This window comes from Puma concolor, chromosome B3, assembly GCF_028749965.1.
Source record: "Puma concolor isolate L17-30 chromosome B3, mPumCon1.1.hap2, whole genome shotgun sequence".
Classification (NCBI taxonomy): domain Eukaryota; kingdom Metazoa; phylum Chordata; class Mammalia; order Carnivora; family Felidae; genus Puma; species Puma concolor.
The window spans coordinates 28788180-28810756 of NC_141672.1; the positions used below are offsets into that span (position 1 = coordinate 28788180).

Genomic DNA, 22577 nt, shown 5'->3' on the forward strand with positions numbered 1-22577 from the left:
TGACCAAAGTTGCCCCACACTCCCAGCTGGGAGCGCTCTGTCCTTATATTCAGTGATATTATATTAAGCTTATCTCCATCATAGCCTTTACCGTGATAGATGTTGCTGCCTTTCCTACCACGACGGATGCTCCTTGAGGATAGGGACTAAGCCTTATTCTTCTTGGCAATCCTGATGCCTGACAAAGGGATGATTAATGAATGATGGCTGAAAGGCACCAGGCACTCCCCAGTCCTCTGTTTGACGTCAGTGCATATGGCTTATCTATGTGTGGGGCAAAGCTAAGCTGGAGGGTGCAGAGTGGGACTTGGAGATTCACGTTATGGTATGAGGCATGACATAACTTCAACAATATGAATTTATGGGATTGGAGAGGAATCTGAGACCAAGCAAGAATGAGACTGGGGGACAGGAGACTGACTGTGGAGGGTGGGGGGGAGCTGAGTCTCCAGGAAAATCTGGGTCCAAAGAGAGTGGGAGAATTCAGGACAGTACTTGGTGAAAGGGTTGGAAAGAGTTGGTGGGTCATAGCAGTAGGAGCCTGGGGACAGGCCAAACCTGCCAAATTGGCAACTCCACAATTTCTATAAAAGTGGAGCTGTGTGGGGGAACAGACTGATTGGAAGTAGGGCTTGGGGATTGCTTTTAAGCACGGCAGACTCACTGGCTTTATGTCAATTGATGTTTGTTTGGGGTGGTTTTCTGTGGGTTGACAGGTTATGAGTTATGAGTATGCTGCTTCCTCCCCATACAAATGACCCCCTGCTATTGACCAAAGGACATCAGTTTCAGAATTCCAGATAAATGGTCTGCCCCTCCAGGGTGATGGCTTGGATGTGGGGAACAGGTTCATCTTTCTGAGAAAAGAAGCAGACTAGAGTTAAGCCCCCCATGAACTGACCCCCGCCTACCCCTCATCTCTCCTTCCATGACCTCTGTTCCTGTCTAAATTCCAGCCACATGAGCTTATTGAAATTCCCCCAATAGCCCAGACTTCATCTAACATCCTGCCTTTGCATAGGCAGTACCTGTGCTTGGCACATTCCCCTCCCCTACATGGTAAACTCTCCTTTAGGCTTCAAGATTCAAGTCAAAGTCAAGACTCTTAGAAATTCCTCCTAACCAGCTGCCACTCCGCATGGCAAGCAATTCTTCAGTGAGCCCAAGAGACTATTAATTCCCTATTGAAGCACCCACCATCGCACTGGCAGTGAGGATATCCAACCCATCCCCAGTGCCTAGTGCAGTGTCTGGCAAATATTAGACCTTCAAAAATGTTTGTGGAATGGGAGGGCATCATGACAGGTCAAGCATCAGAAGGTAGACAGATGCTTAGCGACATCTCAAGCAGTGAAAGAAATTCCAGGTCGCACCAAATAGTGCCCTTGAGGATATCAATACACATCTTGAGACCAAGGATGTGGGGTGACAGTTTTCAGCAGCTAGGCAGGGGTGGATAGTGTATGTGTGCATGTGCGTGTGCATGTGCATGTGTGTGTGTGTTTATGAGAGAGAGAGAGAGAGAGAGAGAGAGAGAGAGAGAGAGAGAGAGAGAGATGCCAGCCCTCCATGGAGCAATGGCTCAGTCAGAAGTGGGGGTTGTTTTCCCTCAATCATCATGGACCCTTCTCTGTTTCTTCTTGCCAACTGGAAGAGGAGAGATGCTGACAGCTTATCTCCAATACGCCCTCCCTGGCTCCTAGCCGCATCCCTCCCCACCAGCAGCTTTGGCACATGTACCTATCCTGTCGGAGATGTTCCCAGGCTCTGAGGCTCTGCTGCTGACATGCATAGCCACTCTTGGCTCCCCTGGCTGAGACAGCCAAATAGCTCCCAGCTTCTTGAGGGAGTTGAAAGAGAAAGACTTGAGAGGTCTGGGAGTCAGGAGACCCGGGTTCAAGAGCTGAGGCTGCCAAGAACCACTCATGTGACCTTGGACAAGTATCTCTCCCGCTTTGGGCCTCAGTTTCCTTGGCTGTAAATTGAAGGAATGGGCTGGCTGATCTCTCGAGGAGGTCCCCTCCAGCATTCACATTCTGTGGCTCTTACAGTTCTTGGATCCATACCCACCCCTGTCTGTCTGCTCCTCAAATCAAAATCTTAGTGTTGACATTGAATTTGAGTTCATCCAGTAAAATCCTCTCTTTTTAGAGATGGGGAAACTGGCGTCTGGAAGAGGAAGGGACAGGAACAGGCAGGCACCAGGGGCACATGGGGGACTAGAACCAGGGCCTTTGCTCCCTGCTGTGATCTGACCTTGTCTGTTAAAGGCTTCCTTCAAGGGTGTAGCTCTTTGTGCAAAAGCTGGGCCGGCACAGGTTGATGCAGGCATGGTGGCTCCTTGGTCTTCTTCAGACAACTAGCTCAGAGTCACATGCCTTTGAGCCTGTAGCAGGGGCCAACCACCCTGGAAGAAACCCAGCTCTAGAGATCTGAGCTCTGGCCCTCTCTGTGTTTCTGACTAGCTGCGTGACCCTGGGCAAGTAGCTACACCTGTCTGGCTTTTTTTTGTCCTATGGTTATATGAACCACCTTGGACTGCAAGCTCACAAGAACTGGGACTTGCCTGTTCTGTTTTGATCCCATGGCTTGGCTTTCAAAGTAAAGTCTATTAGTTCAAATCTTCAACACAGAATTTGATTTTTCCAGTAACCATTGATGTCTGCATTCAAGTCAGACTGCAGAAGTCTTAGGTCACTGACCAGCTAACGAAAAGGCTACCCTTGGGTCAGGTGCTCCTCTCTGGCCTGATCAGTTGTACCTGCAGTGTTGTGTGGTCGGTAAATGCGGGTGCTCTGTCTAGATGTGATGCTTAGAAAGACACTCATTACAGTTTCTATTTCATTGGTAAGGAAACTGTGGCTCAAACAGGTTATGTCACTTTAGCCAGGGACACGTGGCTGGTAAACGAGAGTGCAGACTGGAACTCCAAAGCCCCATGTATTTCCCACCACTAAGGACTGGCAGCTGTGGACTAGTCATGTAGGGTGGAGTGAGGTACACTGAGAGCTACAGGGGTTCAGTGGAGGGAGCAAGCTTTCCAGACTTGGGGTGGGGTAGGGGTTCTGGGACGTCTTCTTAGAAGATGTGGCCTTTGAGATACGAGTTAAAGAAGAGGCAGGCAGTGATGGGAAGAATATTCCAGGTGAAGGAAATGCTGTGAGCCAAGGTATTTGGGTGAGGAGACATGGGGGAGGAAACTAGGGGCAATTCTGAGCAAGTGGGAATACCATGAGGGGACGTGTGTGAGACAAGCTTGCGTGCTAGGCCTAGTAAGAAGTTCAGGCTTGATTTGTGAGGCCATGGGGAGCCACTGAAGGTTGCTGAGCAGGTGAGAGGCCTGATCAGAACTCTGTTGCCAGAAAACGTGTGATGAGCTGTTTACAAGTCTGTTTCTCCTCCACTGTTGTCTTCAGGCAGAGGTGGGGAGGAGTGCAGTGGAGACGAGGAGTGCCCATGGCACAACCATCTTTGGGCGATGACCTGAGGAGGAGTGAGAAGAGAGTGGGCAGTGGCCAGGGCTTCACGACTAGATGTAGGGGATAGAGAGGAGGGGGAGATGTCGGAGACGCCTTTCCTTCCTCCCTTGGCCATCATCGCCCTCTGGCCTGAGGTCTGGTCTGGTGAGGCAGAGCACAGAGCATGCCTCTGCTGTCTGTGTAAGTTCCTGAGCAGTGAGATCTTTAATTTTTGTCTGCTGAGCCCCGATGGGCGAGGGGCCAGCCTATGTTACAACCTTCTGGAGGCCCCTGGGCCAAGGCACTCAGACCAGAGTGGACAGAAATAAGGAATGACTCATGCAGGCAGGCTGGGGCCCACTGGGATCTGGCTGCACCTCCTCCCCCACTCCCCAGACTGGTGTCTGTGCCCTGTCTTGAAAAATTTCAGAGTCCAAGCGTATCCACAAGGGCTTGGGGTCCTAGAGAGAGTATTGAGGGCACCAGGATATCTCCATTCTCAGCCTATGATCCAGGGGACAATAGAGGTCAAGAGATGATAGCAGGTGTTATCCCCCTTTTCTTTGCTTGGATGATAAAGAACGCATGGGAGGCTGCTTACGAGCCTCCCTGGGAACGGCTTTTTCTGGAAAAGACTGGACAGCACCTTTTGTTCTCTATCCCCACAACTCTTATCCTTTGGGGCATGAGAGAATGCCACTGCATCCAGCAGGAAGCCATGGTGGGGACAGGCTGGGAGACCCCAAAGACAGCCAAAGGAAGTTGTTCCTACTTGCCTTGTCCTCAAATTCCAGTACAGCCATTCCAGAATCCTGGCTAAGTCTACACAGTCCTTTGGCCCATGGGACTACAGAGTAAGGGATTCCTCCCCATCCAAATAAGCCCCCGCCCCCACCCCCAGTAGAGCACGTGAAGCCCCTGTGGTCTTACTGGAAGGAAATAAAAGGAGGATCCCTTCCAGGCTGCCCACATTGTTTTCTTGCTCAGGTCTTCAGAGACTCTGCTTGGAGAGAAGCTATGCTTCAGCCCTCCAGGAGTTCTAGGAGATTCTACTTTGGCCAGAGGCTGAAGGAATTTATGCAGGTGAATAGAAAATGTTGCCTGAGCTTGAGCTAAGTGCCCAGAACTTTCAGATCAGCCCACTCTGAAAGAGACTGGAAATGAAGAGAAACGGAGTAAAATCAGTTATTTTGAAGAATTGCATTTCCACATCATTGCAAAACATTCTGGAGCAGGTGTAGCGTGCTATAGTGGAAACAACATGGGCTTTGGAGCTGTTAGACTCTTTAGTGGAATTCTGGCTTGACTCCTAGCTACATGACCTTGAGCAAGAGTCTTCACCCCTCTGGGTTTGTGAAATGGGAATTACAATGCCTACTACACAGGGACGCATACGTGCTCTATTGATGTCATTTTTCTTTTCCAAAGAAAAAAGCTGAGGGGGGAGATGAGCCTTACTTAGCAATTGAAACCGATTTGGTGTAGGGTAAGCTTGATTCCCTCCTGCTCCTTGATGAGAGGGAATCAGATTCACTGAAACTCCCCTTGGCTTGATAACATTATCTGCCCCTGACCCAAAATGGATACCTAGCTGTAAACAGACTTGAGGAGGGTGGGGTGTGCTTGGTGGGGGCTATCTTATGACAGCAGCCCAAGTGGCCATCGGCACCCCCACACACACACACACACAACACCCCACAAACAGCTGTGAATGTTTCCAGTTCCCAGTCAGAGGTGCGGAGAAATGGTCCTCTGGAAGCTGACATAGTTTCATGTCTGAAACCAGACAAGCCAGGAATGAATCCTAGTAGAGCCACTTACTAGCTTTGTGATTGTAGCTAAGCCTCTTTACCTCTCTGATCCTTCATTTCCTCGTCTGCTCCATGATGAAGTAGAGCACTGTGAGGATCAGATGAGAAAATGTCTGTGCCACACTTAGCACAGTGCCGGGTACATTTTAAGCGCTCAAGAAAGATCAGCTGGCAGATGGAATCATGGTAATTGATTCCCCGTCACGGGTTAGATGGGCTGCTTATCTTATCTGCCCTGGAGATTGGGGTGGCAAGAGGAGCGTCTTTGTTTCCATTTTCAGATGAGGAAATAGAAGCCAAGCACAGCTGAGAGCTGAGCTCAGTTCACAGAAGACAGAGGCATTCATGCCCACCCGGAAAAGACAGTACTGGAAGACCAAGGCAGGGTGGTGGTGAGCTCTGGGCAGATGCCAGGCCGTGGCGTCTAAGGTGGAATGGTCTCCGCAGCCCCTGTGGGCCTTGAAGGCCTCATGCAGGAGGAAGCTGGGGACTCTTCATCCAGCCCCCACCTTCCAAAAATGGAGGCTGAGGCTCACAGTGTAGAGGTCCCAGCTGCCCAGCATCTGGACAAGAACATCTGAGCCCATGGGCTGTTCCAGTCTGGAAGGCTGGGGGCCCAATCCAGCTTCCTTCAGCTGTTCTGCCCACTGATTAACCAGGAAATGTGTTATTTGTTCTGAGCAGGGGAACAAGCTCTCCTGGGGAGAGGAATTCAGGGCTGGAGGTCCAGTCACTTCCAAGGAGGAAAAATCCCTGGAATTCTGTTGGAAGTCTGGGTCTCAGCAAAGGGAACAGAAATTCATTCCTTGCTTTTGGTCCCAATTTACCAAATTAGTTTAAGTTCTGGTAGCTATGTGGCTGCCAGCATTATTCCCACAAGACATGGGAAAGCAAAAAGGTTGCCCTGGGTGTCCAGCAGACTGTCGTGGCCTTCTGTGGTGCATGCGTCCCGGCAAACCTTTCCCACAGGAATCTTTTATCAGTCCCTTCTGCCTCTCTCTGCAGGCCTTCCAGAGATGGGTGACTAGGCTCAGCAGCATTCTGTGCCTCATTAGGGAGGAAGCTGGGATCAGGGGTGAGGAAGTGACACACAGTGAGTCAGGGACCATGCTGGAAACAGTTAGCCCCCCTTCTCTTACCGGACAGATGGGTAGAGAGGGACAGAAGGTTCTAGGAACTCATTACAGGGGGAACTGAGCTGTGGGCTCGCAGGCAGGGAAAGGGGCAGTGGGGAATATACAGTGGACGAGCTTAGGTAGTGCCAACAGCAGAGGTGCTGGGAAAGGTACCACTTCAGCTATGAGGAGCCCTGCCCAGGCCCAAGCCCCGGGTTAAAACAGCATGATACAGGCTTCCAAGCTTGGCTCAGATGGAAATGGCCAAAGTTGGAGTCCTGCGTCCGCTACGTGCCAGCCGAGTGATCTTGCACAAGCAAGTCGGTAGCAATTCCCAGCCTCAGTTTCCTCCTTCGGATACGGGGAAATCATAATGCCTCCTCTATTTCCTGAAATGAGCCAATTTACGTAGCACGCTTAGCACAGTGCTTGGGCCATAGTAGGCTCCATAAATTCTGGCAGCTCAAAAACAGAAAAACAAACAAAAAGCTCAAGTGTTTATGGGACTGGAGAGGCTGAAGAGCTGTAGCAACAAATCCAGTTATAGGGAGAGGAGGGATGGGCAGTGAGCGGGAGCCAGGACAGGAGGATGGCACCGGGGTGGGGCAGAAGAAGAGTCTTCAGGGTAGATTAGCCAGGCTGCAGCCCCGGGAGACCAGGGTGGGAACTTCCAAGGACCACTTGTACTCACCAAGGAGTAGGCGGGGCGCCTAGTGGTGAGGGAAATGTGTCTGCGTGAGGGTTTTGGCTGAGGCCAGCGGTGAGAGACTGAATGGGCGGCAGACTTCCAGCAATGCAGACGAAGGAGACGGAGCAGTAATAATGACTTGGACACATGGGAGGAAAAAATAGCTCAGGGACGAAGATGACGCCAAGGTTTCTGGCCTTGGGAGGCTCGTGGGGCTGTAAGGTGAGCATCGAAGGATGAAGCGAGCTCCTGAAGGAAAGGGGCAGGTAATGGGGAGCCCAGAGTTAAAGAGTGGGGTGGATCAGGGGGCAAGGTGGGGGGGTGGAATGTGAAGCTGAGGTTTTCCCAAATCTGGGAAGGTGCAGTGTCTCAGGGAGAGCACTGAGCATTCCGGAAATTCAGATGGCATTCATCTCAAAACACAAGGCACAAGAGTCAAGGAGATCCTTAGGACCAGCCTTGGAGGAAGCCAGCACATGAACTTAGACCAGTAACTAATACCAGGAACTGAGTTTTTCTCTCTTAAAATGGATCTAGTGATACCATCCCTTAAAAAAAAAAAAAAAAAAAAGTTTATTTATTGATTTTGAGAGAGAAGGAGAGAGAGAGTGACCAGGGGAGGGGCAGAGAGGCAGGCAGAGAATCTCAAGCAGGTCTGCACTGTCCGCACAGAGCCCGACATGCGGCTTGATCCCACCAACTGTGAGATCGTGACCTGAGCCAAAATCAAGAGTCGGACGCTTAACCAGCTGAACCCCCCAGGCGCCCTGAAGCCAGCCCTTTTTACTTGATGGGACCATTGTGTCATTCGTGTACTTAGCCACCCAGTGAACACATATTTCATGGCTGTCTATTGGAATCAAGCACTGTTCTGGGTTCTGGAGAAAGAGTGGTGAGCCACGTGGACAAGATATCTGTTCCTCTATCATTGTGGCTTGGAAAATCAGACATGATTTTATAGGTTGTTGAACAGGATTTTTCTGTGATCTTTGAATTTCTTCTGAGGCTGCACAGCCTAGAACAATAAGGACTAAATATTCTCACATTCCAAAGAGAAGTACTGGACACCTTCCTAGAGGCAGAACAAGTTCAACAACACTTAGCCACATCCCTCGATTCCAGTCTATACATGAAAGGGATTGAAGAAAGTTGTTGAGGTACGGAACCGCGGTATTAGTCGGCAAGGCTGAGATTTCCCCCGAGGGCACTCCTCAATGCAAACCAAGCCCCAAAAGAACCAGTCATAGAGATTGGGGGCCTCCAAGAAGAGGAGACTAGCATTCTCCTTCCATGGATGCTGGCTGAGTTGCTGGAAGTCACAAGAATTCCAGTGCCCCCAAGCACATCAAGGACATTCTGGAAGGAGCCCAACACATGTCTTCAGGATTTGAGGATGGGCATAAGTGAAGAGACTTGTGTGCATTTCTTTTGTCTGGAGAATTCTGACTGTGGAGCCTGGCTGGAGTGGCCTCTATGGCAGAGCAAGAGCAGCCAAGTCACCAGTGACTTGTTGGCATTGGCAGGCAAGTCCCACAAGAGGCAGGAAATACAGGGGTCTGTAAGAGGCTGGCCAGAGAGCGCTCTGGTACAGCAGTGCAGGATGGAGGTCCTGCAGAGAGCCTCCCAAGAGCCCACAAAGGTGCCCATGAAAGGGCAAGCGCTTGGCACCTGCCAGCCAGGGGCACCTGTCACATAGGATTTTGCCACTTTCCCTCTGACACCTCTCCCCCAACTCTGACACAAGGGAGCCACAGCAGCAAAGGAAGATTAGAAAAACAGACCATGCCCTACTCTCCCCACAACAGGATCTCCAGCCAGGGGACAGGCCCATGGGGGAGGGGAGGGGAGGAGTATTAAATTGGATGCGAAGATTGATTAAATTGGATGAGGTTTTGATTTGGATAGGACCAGACTTTTTAGTGCCTGGAAATTGGTCTTAATTGCAGAAATGAGACTGTTCTTGTGAGTGGTGGGGATGGGCAAGCCAAGGACTCTGCTTGAGATGTCATTAAAGGCGGAGAAGAGGAATTCACCGTAACATGGGTAAAGGCAGTGAGGGGAGGAAACTGTAGCTGTTTCCCGATAGTCCCTCTTCAAGGTCAGCCCATTCAATAGGTCAGTTGCACAGGCAAGCAAATAAAAAGGATACTTTCAGCTAGGCATTAGAGCAATGACCGCCAAGCAGGGTGATGTGCTTGCTGCAAGTGAGCGGGAGGGCTGCTCTAGATTGGAGGCTCAGAGAGACCACTCCAGGAGGTAGGTGATATTTGAGTTGGGAGGGGAAGTGACAAAAAGCTAATTCTGTAAAACATCTTGGAGGTGAGTGTTCCAGGGAGAGGGAAGCGGGCATGAATTCCAACATCAGGTGTTGACCGACCATACTTTGGTAGTGTGGGAAGTTATCCACTGGTGCCGTCCTGCCTGCTTTGTCACTCTTCCTCTCTGGGAAACAGGAGGCTGTAGAAAGCCACCCGGGACAGCATGGTTGCCAGGCCTTTAGACTTTGGGGCCGAGGGTCATGGTGTGAATGAGCTCACTGCGCACACCCAGGTCAATCACAGACTCATCGAATCCGCCCACTCCCCCACCTCCAGGAAATTCCCTTGGGAAAGAGGGGCTGGGGGTCCAGAGTATGGGCTTCTGAGCTTGAAGCAGGAGGCCAGGATTTCATTCCCTTTTTGGATACACGCTGTTTCCTGTGTGACCTTATTCTAGATCCTCTATATCTATACCTTTGTTTAAAAGATGATATCTCTTCCAGGATCCGCCATCGCCGCCTCAGGCCTAGTCTGGACCCTGACGCAACAGGAAAAGGATTAAGACCTAGGAGCGAAGGCGGCCGGCAGCGGCTGCAAGGTGGCGGAGGACGCAGCCAGCTCCACTAGAGGGCGCGCGCCCCAGGCAGGGCGCGCGCCCCAGGCGACCTTCCAGCGCTCACGCGTCCTGCCGCGCGGAGGGGGAGGTGAGCTCCGTGCTCTGCCCCGCGCGGCCCCGCCCCCGCCGCAGGCTAGCCGATCCCGCAGCGGGCGCCCCCAGTGGCCGGGGCGGGAAGCGAAGGGGCCGGACGGCGGTCCCGCCGGGCCAGTCTCTTGTCACGCCGTTCTTAATACCTCTCCTGGCCTCCTTCAGACCTTCGAGGCCGCAGCCTGTGTCACCCAACCGGGAGTTTGTCCCCGAGCGCGGGGCAGGACATAAATGCGGGACAGGTCAGCAGTTCGAGCTTGCCCAGCACGAGAGAAAGGTGACCAGGTGCCCCCGTCCCGGCAGGCGTCGTCTCCCCCGCCAGCCGTCGGGTCAGCTCTGCGCTGCCCCCAGCTCCTCACGGGTTAACCCCCCTCGCCGCCCGCTCGCGTCCCGGTGCCAAAGTGGGTGTTGCTGGAATTCCTCTCTCCCTCTCCCGTAATGAGGGGGCTGAGCTGTCCCTCCGAGGAGGGGGCATGATGTAGATAAAAGAGACGAAAAAACAGGGGGAAGTTTCCAAAAATAAAAGCGTCCGTCTCCCCTTCAGAAGGCCGCAGAGACCGGGAGAAGGCGCGAAAAGTGCAGCGGCGGTGCGCACCCGGCTGGAGACGAGCGGACGCCAGGCTCGGGGCGCCCAGCCCCGGAGCGCTCACGCCGCCCAGCCCTCGCCCCGGGAAGGCTGGCTCGGAGCCCCTAGACCAGGAGTAGCGGGCCGCCGACAGGGGAGCGGAGCGCAGGCGCCGCAAGCCCCCGGGGCTGTTCCCCGCGCTCACCGCTCTCCAGTCGCCCCCGGAGCCATGAGGCCCCCGACCACCCACCGCTGCACCGGGCGCGCCCTGCGGAACCCCTGCGGGAGCCTCCTGGCCCTCACCCTGGCTCTCTTCGTGGGCATGGGTCACGCTCAGAGGGACCCGGTGGCAAGATACGAGCCGGCTGGCAGGGAGGCGAACCGGCTGCGGCGCCCCGGGGGCAGTCACCCCGCCGCGGCTGCGGCCAAGGTGTACAGTCTGTTCCGAGAGCAGGACGCGCCCGTCCCGGGCTTGCCGCCCACGGAGCGGGCCCAACTCGGCTGGGGGAGCGCCCGGAGGCCCGCCAACGCGCTGGCCAGGAGGCCGCCCCGCGCGCAGCAGCCGCGCCGAGCCCAGCCACCTGCGCAGACCTGGAGAAGCAGTCCCCTGGGCCAGCAGCAGCCCGCAGTCCGCGCCCGGGCCGCCCCGGCTCTCCCGCGCCTCGGAACCCCGCAGCGGCCCGGGGCTGCGCCCCCAACCCCGCCGCGAGGGCGACTTACGGGGTGAGCACTGCAGAGGGGTCGGGGGAAGCGAGGGCGGGTCTCCGTGTGCTCATTAGTGGAGGGATGGGCAGGCGAGAGGAGAGAGGGCCCCGGGCTCGTGTCCTTGGTTCTTCTGGCCTCAGGACTGCAAGCGAACAGCACCGGGGTCCCGAAGCTGAGGCTCGGAGATCCGCCCCACTTTCGAAGAGTTGAGGGCAGAGACAAACACCATCCTCACCCTTTCGTGCCAGCTCGCGGAGACCTGACGTTAAATCCTTTCGCAAGGCGCGGGTGCATTCGCCTGCCCTCCGCTAACTGGTGCCCGCAGACTCCCGCAGCGCTGCCGGGAACCAAAAGGGAGCCCCGAAGGGGCAGCGGGGTGGGCGTTCCAGGCGCCTGAGACCCGAAAGCGGTCGAGCGGGCTCAGAGCGCAGGTAGGTAGAGGAGGTCGGGGCTCCAGAATGCCAAGGCAGATGCATCTCCGGGAACGGAGCTGGCAGCGAAGCCTCAACTTGGCTACAAGTGTATATACAGTTGGCTACAAGTGTATATACAGCAGGTCTGCCTGGGCCCTCGCGTGGCTGGACGTGGGAGGCGGCATGGGCTCAAGGGCACTTTGGGTTCGAAGCCTGTTCCCGCTCGAGCTGGGGTACAGTAGGTACGTGGGAGAATGGGTCTGTGTGCTCGTCTGTGCAGCTACGTGTCAGCGCGACTCGTGCAATCTACAGGACTAAGTCTCTCCCCAACCTTGCGAGTTGCTTTTTTCCCCTCTCCCCGGGCATCCCTGCTGCCCGCTGGGGGCGCCCTCGCAGCGTCGGGGGCCTCCCAGGCAGCCCTCATCCCAGCTGGGATCCTCATGGCTGAGGGGCACTGGCCTTGTCTGGGTATGACAGGTGTCTCTAGAATAGAGGGCACGGGAGCCCTGGGCAGTGAGCGGCTGGTTGGGGGCAGGATGGGGGAGGCTGGGAAGGGCTCTGGCTTTATGGCCTGGGCCCAATATGCCAGTTGGTTTCAGTCCCAGTGCACAGTAAGGACACTTGTACCCTCAGTTTTATCCTGGAGGACCGTGTGCCTCATGGCCTTCCACCCCGGGTTTTCTTTGGCTGCTGCACTCTTCCCACTTCAGCAGGATTGCCTCCCTTCGTTCAGATCTCTGCTCAGACAGGTCTCTGATTACTCCTGCCCCACCCTCTCTCCCTTCACTCTGCTTTACCTGTTTCTGTTTCCGCATTTATGGTTTGGTCTCCCAGCCCACACTAATGTAAATTCTATGAAAACAGAGGCTTTGTTTTGTTCATTGCTATACTACCAGTGCCTAGAACAGTGCCTGCATATAATTGATGCTCACTGAGTATCTGTTGAATGAGTGGATGAAGTCCCTGCTGCCCACGGAAGGCCCAGCTTCGAGCAGGCCGAGAGTACACCCACGCACTGCCAAGTTGCTTACACCCAGGATCAGCCAACAAGGGTTAATGGAGCACCCACGTGTTTCAGTTTTTTCCTTTCCTGATGTGTGCAAGTTGATACATGCTTCCTAAGAGCTAGTGTGCAGAGCAGGGGATAGGAGATGGCAGCCCAGTGACAAAGGCATTGTTCCTGCAGGGAAAGCAACTCAATTACTTAAAAGTTAGAGAGAGGGAGTTAGAGAGATGAACAGATATGTGCCAGTGAATGTGCTTTCTAGTAACAGAAAGTTCATGTTAAAGCATAAAGAAATGGGACAGCTATGGCTGAGGAGCTCGGAGGAGAAGGCAGCCCTGTGAGCTGCAGTCCCTGGGGGTCAATGGACAGTTTGTGGGGAAGCAGAGGGGAGGCGGCAGGAGTGGGGTCCAGAGGTGTAGCAGTGCCCGAGGACAAGGCCCTTTCACTATTGGCACTGGCCTGGGGACAAGCGGGCGCCCTGGTGTAGGGAAGCCATAGGAGTGATGCTGGAGCCATAGGTTGGGCGAGATCATGGGGGAACTTATTCATTGGCATTTAGGTGGAAGTTGGGGGGAAGGTGAGATAGTGCAGGGTGGGAGTGGAAGGGTGCACTATTAGAAGTTGTGAAATGAGGTGAAGATGTGCAAAGCAGATTGTCACCACAATAGAGCCGGTATATGTGCACAGGCGTGTAAGGACATGGACGGGGTGCCACCCATAGGCACCTATCATACACAGGCGCACACACGGTATCACAAGTTGTGTATCTGGGGGTTCGGCTTCTCCCCCCAGATAGTCTTCTGCAGCTTTGATAAAGGGTGGGTTCATCTGGCAGTCCACACAACCGCTCCAAATCAGCTGGGGAGGGTTGAGTGGCAGTCTTGTCCATCTGCTTCCTCTACGCAGGCCCATTCTGGCTAATGGCTTCTGGCCAGGCTGACCTCTCTGGCAGTTGCCTAGTGGGTTGCTCAGGGCCAAGGACCAAGTGCCACCTTCTGGTGGAGCTTGGAACTGCGTTACGACTTCCCGGGATTCTTTATTCTTTCAGCAAGTACTTGAAAAGCCTCCTATATGCCAGGCGCTGTGCTGGATCATGGAGATAACAGCAGTGGCGGGCACAGCGCGTGTCCTCACGAAACTGGCATGTAGTGGGAATTTATTGCACACAAGGATGATTTAGTAAGCATGTGCGAGGCACAATGCTAGGTGTGTGAGATACATTGTAACCATAGGCGAAAGATCCTGCACTAATGAAATTTATGGTCTACATGGGACTTAAAAAATTTTTTTAATGTTTATTTTTGAGAGAGACAGACAGAGCACGAGCAGGGGAAGGGCAGAGAAAGAGGGACACACAGAATCTGAAGCAGGCTCCAGGCTCTCAGCTGTCAGCACAGAGTCCTCAGACTAACGGTGAGATCATGACCTGAGCCCAAGTCTGTCGCTTAACCAACTGAGCCACCCAGGCACCCCTACAGGGGACTTTTAAAGCCATTGTCTCAAAATAGGCAGTATATCTTGAACTAGCCTCACAGCCAAACACTTTTATAATATTTTCCTTGATCTTTTCCCTCTTCTATTATTTTCCTTTGAATTTATATACTGTTAAAATAGCAGGATTTTGTATTTTATCAATTTTAAAGTATTTTATAATATGAAGTTTTGTACAAACATACAAAAAGGTATTGGAAATAATATGCCTAACAATCCAGATTGTTCAAACCTTAAGATTTTGGCACATCTTGCTTCTGATTTTTTTTCAGTTGAAAATTCCTCTATAAATTTCCCTCTCTCTCTCTCTCTCTCTCTCTCTCTGCCCAGAGTTAACCACTACCCTGAGTTCATTCATGATTCCAGTGTATGTTTTTACACAATTACTATGAATGCACGGCTCCGTAAAATACACAGTATTGTTTTGCATATCTTTAAACTTAGATAAGTGATACCATACTGTATTATCCTCCTACAATTTGCTTTCTCCCTTCCTCATTAGATTTTTAAGTTTAACCAGGTTAGTATATTCAGCTCACGTTTATTCAGTTTAACTGTGGTTTATTATGCCATTGTCTGAATATACAATTATCCACCCTCCTGTTTTTGACCCTTTAGATGATTTACCTTTTTTTTTTTGCGATTGCAAATAGTGCTTGGCTCATTTTTCTACATAAATAAATTCATTTTTCGAGGACACTTTGTATCACTCTTATTGAGCCAAAAATAGTACCACTTGTCACAAAAAGAAGGTGATTGCAGGAGAATTGAAATAATGAAATGTTCTCAAATTCTAGTTATCTTAGGAAGCTCACCCCTGTGGTATGCTTCCTATTGAAAGGGGGGACTGGGAAATGTTAGGGGAAGGACCTGGCGTGGAGACCTAACCTCAGGCAGATTTTTTTTTTTTCACTCATCTAATCAGGCTAGAAAGATCACTGAAAAGGGAATCTCTTGCATTGTCGAATGCTATGATTGTGGAAACCTAAAACCCCCTTTCCTACTCTGTGTGTGGCTCCTATTATTTGGGAAACAGTGGATTAAGTGAAACAAAGAAGTATTAAATGTATACCAGGTGTCAGGCATTGTGTTAGACACAAAGAGGAATAAGAAAGACTTCTCCAGATAGTCAAGATGGAGACACATATGACCAATAACCCAAGACATCAGTTCTAAATCTTTAAAAATTTTTTTTTAATGTTTGTTTATTTTCGAGAGAGAGACAGAGACAGAGACAGAGCATGAGCAAGGGAGGGGCAAAGAGAGAGGGAGACACAGAATCCAAAGCAGGCTCCAGACTCTGAGCTGTCAGCACAGAGCCCCATGCGGGTCTCGAACCCACAAAACGCAAGATCATGACCTGAGCAGAAGTTGGACACTCAAACGACTGAGCCACCCAGGCCCTGAGACAATCCGTTCTAAATGAATGCAGTGGATGGGGAATGGGAAAGGCTGAGTGTATATCAGGGGAGGTTCACACAAAGGAGGTAACATTCGATCTGGAAGTCTTGGAGTATGCAAAGGGTTTCAATCGGCAAAGAGAAGGAAGGCATTCTAGATAGAGAGCAGTTTAAGCAAAGGCATCAAAATGTGACCCTATGTGGTACAATTCAGGGACAACACATTTTGCAGCCTTGGAGGATCATAGCTTTGGTTGTGGAAGGTCAAGTACCAACGTGACCACGTTGGTCCTAGGTGGAACAGCAGCTGTCCCAGGCTGTTAGCCAGATGTGTCCCCAGGGGCTGGACAATGATGCTGGATACTGAGTTGATGTGTGCTGAGAGGTGTCACCTGGAAGGTTGGGCTCAAATGACCTTCCAGGGAGTCAGAATCCCTGGGTCATATATGCCCCAGCTAGTCAAACACTTGCTCCCTCCAGCTAGCCAGAGCCTGCTGAGTGGTCATTTCCCACCTCCCTGGGCCTCTACCCAAGATTCTGATACTGGCCTAGAAGGAACTCTCAGAGTCCTCCATTGAGTACCCAAATCCCTCTTGAGTGCCCTTCCAGCCCCATTCTGGCCCCCTCTGCCTGGCAGTCTTTGATTCTGACCAGGCTTCACTGTGTTCTACCACTAGCAGGCAGGGCAGAGCTGGATGCTGCCTCCTATACTCAGCTGCAAAGCTGTCCTGAGGGCTTTGGGGGTGACAGCTGGCTCAGGGGGCCTCCTTGGGCTGGGCTCCATGCCATGACCTCCTAGCCACATGGGCCCCTCAGTCTGTGCTGTCTGAGCTCTAACAGACCTTAGTTCTTAGGAAACTCCCAGGGGATGCAGACTGTTTCCTTTCAAAGACCCCTAGGCCCCTGTGAGGACTTGTCACTTACGAGTGACTTACAAATGGGTGGGTAAAATATCCACCCCTTCCACCGGCGTGCACACTCAGAAAGCCTGGGTATGAGGACCAGCCCCTTCCCCAGAACCCAGTGACTTGGGCCCTGATGGGGAGGAGGTTCTCATAGAGCCAGGAAGCTGCTGAAGGCAGTGGTCCAGAGAGGCTACAAGGTGGCCAGAATGGCACAGCTTTTGGCTGGGAGGATATTCTGGGAGCTCCCTGGGAGGCAGTTCCCCACAACTCTGGGCCAAAGGGCTAGAAACGGGCTTCAGCTTTTCCAAGCTGCAGGAATTTATTTTGAATGTTTTGTAAGACTGCAAAAACCACACAAGCTTTGGGGTCCGTTGAAATGTCAAATAAATTCATGAGTGAGACCAGATGCTTACTCCCCTGGCCACAGAGGTCACAGGAACAGGCCCCTTCTCTGTCCTTCGCCCTGATTCTCCAGCTCGTGCTCTGCTGCCCCACTCATCCTGTTTCAGTGAGTGCTCAGTAGACCATTTCTGATGCCAGTAATGGGGCCCATGAAGCCAGGGCCAAGGCCCTCAGAAGCCTTCTCCAGGAAGAGTCCTTCTAGAGAAGTCACCCAGGTCTGGGCATTTGAGTCTTCAGACGAAGAGTGGGGGCTAGTGAAACCTGCTGGGGCTACGGGGGTCTGATCACACAACTGAAAGCAGAGTGCGAGTGAGCTGGGTAAGTGCCCCAGCGATCAGTATAGACCAGCATCTCCTGCGGATGCCCTCGGTGCCAGAACCAAGGAGTAGCTGGGGAAGGACTATCCCCCATGGAGTGAGTTCTATCAGCCTGCCCAAAGAAAAAGTGTGCTCGCTATGCAGAGGCAGCTTAACCCAAGTACACAGTTTCATCTTCTGACCAGCTCACCACCTCAAGCCCCTCCTCAATAGAAATTCTATAACCCCAGGTCCCTCTGTCCCCACTGCACACCCACTGGCCTGCCAGGGGCAGGCTTCTCCCCGTGTGCATGTGTGGCCAGGTGACGCATATGTAGGTCCTTAAGACTGTTTTACATGTGTTTTCCAGCTTCCCCTACATGGTCAGCATTTGTTGGGCAAAGGACCATGGTGTTTCGTTTTGGTGAGAGGCAGTGTGGGGTCGGAGCATGACTTAGAGACGGGCCAACTCAAGTTTGCATTTGGCTTTGGCACTTACTCATTGTTTAGCCTCGGCAAGTGACTGAACCTTTCTGAACTTGCTTTTTTCATCATCTGCATCTCAAGATCACTCAGAGAATGGCAGTCAGGAATCAGTGTTAGATCTGCAGGATGTCAAAGTGCTTACCCCTGGGCCATGTGGACTCCCCAGAGAAGGGGGACAGTGTGGCCAGCCTGGCAGTGTTCCCCCAGGCCCTGCCAGTAGAGGGCGGGACCACCAAAGCAGCTCTGTGAATAGTACCACTCTGAGCACCCTGTGCTGACCCCGTTTTGCTGATCTGGCAGGAGGAATGTCTGCGGGGGACAGTGCTGCCCGGGATGGACGACGGCGAACAGCACCAACCACTGTATCAAACGTGAGTGGCTCCGCCACATTCACCCTTCTCCCCCCTCTCTCCCTGGAGGTTGTCCAGGCCAGGAGCCTATGGTGGAAGGGAGGAGATTTTAAAAAGGCCTCCAGCTGGAGCAACTTCTCGGAGAAAATCGCCCGATTATGTTTTTTAAAGCTTCCTGCATTCCCTTCCTGCTGCCCCACTGTGTCGCTACCCCACTTGCCCCGTCCACGGGGTCCCTTAGGTGCCCACACGCCCCTGTAGTCTGCAAAACATGCCTGGCCCCAGAGTCTCCGTGTCCCACATTTCTAGCGGCACCATTCACATTGGGTGCCATGGGACTCCACCCTGCCATGGCCCCTGGCCCTGCTGGTCCTGGCCTCTGTCAGGCGTTTGCCAGGATGAGGCTGTCAGATGAGGCTCTGATCCCACGTCTGGAGAGCCTTTTGAGACTGCTCTGAAGCTGGCAGGCTGGCCCCGATGAGAGAAAAGAGAGAAGAGTCATCTTAGTTACATGGAAACCAGGGAGCCAGGCAGAAAGAGCCAGGGGTCCATGCCTAAGCCTCTCGGAGGGGCTTCGTGGTGTACAGGCGGTGACAACGACAAGAGCCAATCCCTACACAGGACTCGCTTTGTGCAAGCTACACTTTATATGGCCGGGGGGCAGGGAGTACTACTCTCCATTTGGCAAATAAGGAAACTGAGGCACAAGCAGGTCACAAGCAGGTTCCAGGTCACGTGGCCTGGAAATGGCAGGGTTTGAGCTCAAGTGACCTGACTCTGGGGGGGTCCCTCTTCTTAATCACTGGACCCTGCTGCCAGATGTCTTATCTTACCTTATCTTTGTGGGCCTCACTTTCTACACCTGTGAACTGGGCTCACTACTGCTATTCCTACTGGCTAAGAGCTGAGCATTCACTGTGTGCCTAACACTGTGCTAAGCCCTTCACGTACATTATCAAGACTCTCAATAATCCTGTAAAGTGGGTATTTACTGACCATTCCCACTTACGGGCAAGGAGGCTGAGTCTTGGGTTGATTAGGAAACATGGCCAAGGTTACACGACTCCAAGCACTAGATCTGGGGCTGGATCCAGGCATTTTGACTTTAGAACCCCATACTCTTCTCTATGGGGGGTTGTTCCCTCCCGACACTAGCTGAGGCCGGGCCTTCTGGAATTTGGAATCCTCACAGGTGAAAACATATGGGGGCTCCAGAGAGCCCCTTGGATCTTTCTCCTTCACACCCCAGGGCTCCTCGTGAGCACTCATCAGCTCCCAGGGAGCCTCACTTGTCTCTTCCTGCCACTACCTTCTCCCAGGCCCTAAGCCTGGATACAGAGATTCATTCTCAGCAGAACCCCTTCCTGCCCAATGACAAGCCCCAGGCCCTTTTCAGCGCGAGGGTTTCACAGCTAATGGTCTGGGTATTTGACCAAACCTGTGATGTTCCTAGCCCTGATGGATGCCCTCATCTCTCCCAAGATGGGGATGACAGGGGACAAAATGGGCATGCATCTATTTCTGTGGGGATGGACCTACTGGCTCCCCAAGCTCCTGGTTCTGCTTCAAACTCCATGGCCCTGACCCTCTCCTTAGCCTGACAGCAAAGCTCAGGCAGAAGCTTGGGTCTCTCTAAGGGTCTCCAGATAGACCAAAACCCCAAGCTCAAAAACAAACAGCAAAGCAGAACTTTCACCTGAAGATTTCTTTCCTTTTCAGGGAACCTGGATTAGTGGAGCTCTCAGAGGACAGGCCCTCTGTGGCTGGTGGCAGAGTTGGGGGAAAGACACTTTTCCTTCAGAACTATAAGATGAAGTCATTATGCCTCGGGTGGCTTGCGTAAGGTCACAGGCTCACTGGGGGAGGATCTGAGCCTCAACATCAGCCACACCGCTGGGCAGAGGAGACAAGGGATGTGGGTAACCAGGTGCCTTTATGCTCAGCAGAAGATTTGGAGTTAGAAGCTAGGGCCTGGGCACTGGTATATTTTTAAAATAACCCTAGGGCAATTCTCACCAGGGCTGAAGACCACTGAACAGAGTTTAGTCAGTCAGAGGAAGATTTGCCTTGGGGGCCCTAACTCAAATCTGGGATGTTCCCATGACTCCTCTGGGATCTTACTGAAGTACAGATTCTGACTCAGCAGGTCTGGGGAAGGGGCTGGAGAGTCTGAGTTTCTAGCAAGCTCCCAGGTGCTGCTGGTGGTTCAGGGACCACACTTTGAATATCAGGGCCTTGGGGCCCTCTGGAGGACTGGGGAGGGATTAGGGATTGGGGATGGATAGGAAGGTTGATATGTTCTAGGGAGCTCGGCAGAGAGTGTTGTTGAGAGTTGAGTCGAAGCTGGAGCGGGGTGGCTTTCAGAGGGGGTGGGCTTCTCATCAGCTACCTGAGGGGTCTGGGCATGGGCCTCGCTCGGGCCCTCCAGCCCTGGAGGTTCTCAGTTTCCTAGCTTGTTCATGATTTTCCAGCGTCAGTCTCTGCCCAGCTGGAGTGTTGACTCTGGAAACTCAAAAGTTGGGGGAGTCTGCAGATTGTCAGACCCAACACGCGTGCGTGAAGTTGTCCCCAGCCGGGGGATGCGCCGGCATGCGGACAAATCCCCAGTCCACCCTGGGAGTCCTCAGCCCCCATATTTCTCTCCGGGTCCCCTCGCCCTGCTGTTCCCCTGGTCATCCCCCCTCGACCCTGGCACGCAGCTGGCAGCTCTCCTGGAGGAATCGCCAGGGGGCCTTTCCCAACTGGAGGTTGGCTTGCCCACCAAAGGTCTGTGTGCTGGTTAGCTGGGCCTTGTACTGTTTGCTTGTTGCTGTTTTGCTGCTAAAGAGCCTAACGAGAACCACGTGGGCGGTGGGGTGTTGGCTCTGTAGAATGTGGGGCTCTTGGCACCACACCCTGTCAGCTGGCTCTCTCCTGCCTCCCCCTGTTGGTTAGTATCTTCCTCTCCCTTCCCCACAGCTGCCCTCCTGGCTGGAGCCAAGGGTACCAATGCTGGAGAATGCTCGGGACTCTTCCCTAGCACTTTCACACATGTGGGGTGCCTCCTTGGCCAGCAGGAGAGGGAGGCGGACGAGGAGGACTTCCCTTACTTCCAAGAATGAAGTCTAGTCCCAGGACCCTATGGAGACTCAGTCTGTCCCCCGGTCTCTCCCAGATATCTGTGGGTCCAACCCACTGCCCATGCACAGGGAGGGATGGTCCTTGCCTGCTGGGCCACACCCTGGTCCCCTCTCACCTCCTCTCGCAGAATCCTCGGTGGCTGTGACATACCAGTCCAGCCGCCCGGCCCCTTCCTTCCTCCCGGTCCAGTGTCTGGACCTCAGGGAGCCACTGCGTCTGCAGGCGGCCATTGTTCGAATCCCAGCTCCTCACTCCACCTTGGCAGGGTCGAGAGTTGGGCTCTAATCTCTTCTTCTGCTCTTGGTCTCTGCCTTCCCGTTTGTGGCTTTGCCAGCTCTGCCCCAGGATTTATGTGTTTATGTATTTGTGGAGGCAGCTGACGGGGGCCTGCCTGAAGTCCTTCCTGAGGGGAAGCACCGTAGAGTGTGGGCTGACTGGATCCTGTTTATAGTTGGGGCATTTGGAAGACTGTCCAGCCTTTCCAAACTGGCTCACCCCCATCACCACCCCAACACACTCACAAGCTTTGGGGGCTTCTGAAGGCTCATGCGGGGAAAGAAGCTTTGAAGAATTCTTTGATTTCTCATTTTCTCAGCCTAGATGCACAGAGGCTGGGACTCTTCTGGGGAGGGCAGGAGGAGTCCCTGTAGCTGTTGAGGGGGCTAGGTGGGTTACCCCACCGTCACCACCACCAAGCAGTAAGGTTCAAGGTTGAGAGCGTGTGCTTTGGATTCTGGTGCCAAATCCAAGGAGTCGTGGATTTGAATCCTGGCCCTGCGTCTTCAGGCAAGTGACTGGCCCTCTTCTACCATAAAGCCTCATCCGTAAAATGGGTGCAACCATCTCTACAGTGCTGTTTTTGAGGATTAACAATAATAACAGTCTGTAGCTATTACCTTCGAAGGACTTTATGTTGTTCGTTTTTAATCCTCACAATCCTATAAGTTCGATTTGATCTTTCTGTCCATTTACAAATGAGGCTAACTGTTCCCCTAAGCCATGCACCTAGGAATCGGCAGGGCATGGCTGTGAATCTAGGTAGCCTGGCTCTGGAGGGACAGGACTCTTGGTCCTGATAAATGACAAGTCTGTGCAGAGAGCCTGGCACTTGGTAAGTTTGGCTGTCATTTTAATCCACATCCAGGAGATTGTGCTGACTCCCTGGGTTTAAATGCAAGCTCTGCCACTGAGCTATGTGACCATGGGTGAGATGCGTAAGCTCTCTGTGCCTCAGTTTCCTCACCTGTAAAATGCGACTAATAGTAGTCCCTGCCTTACAGAGTTGTAAGAGACAAATGAGATAACTCAGGTTAAACGTTTATCTCAAGGCCTGGCATGTTCCCTGTGCTCCGTGCATGTTTGGCCTTGATGTCGGGAGAAGGGATTGTGTCTCAAGGCCCTC

General features: G+C 52.8%; 1 protein-coding gene across 3 annotated transcripts in view; it reads left to right on the forward strand.

Annotated features, from left to right (window-relative positions):
* The first annotated feature begins 10136 nt into the window (after nt 1-10136).
* Nucleotides 10137-22577, forward strand: part of LTBP2 (latent transforming growth factor beta binding protein 2) — a 105631-nt gene continuing 93190 nt past the window's right edge. The window contains exons 1-2 of one of the 3 annotated variants that reach the window (XM_086709271.1): nt 10137-11324; nt 18006-18076. In XM_086709271.1, the coding sequence (XP_086565397.1) occupies nt 10831-11324; nt 18006-18076 (565 nt within the window). In that variant the 5' untranslated portion in view covers nt 10137-10830. The remainder of the gene's footprint in view (nt 11325-18005; nt 18077-22577) is intronic. The other 2 variants (XM_086709269.1, XM_086709270.1) reach the window with 2 other exon arrangements.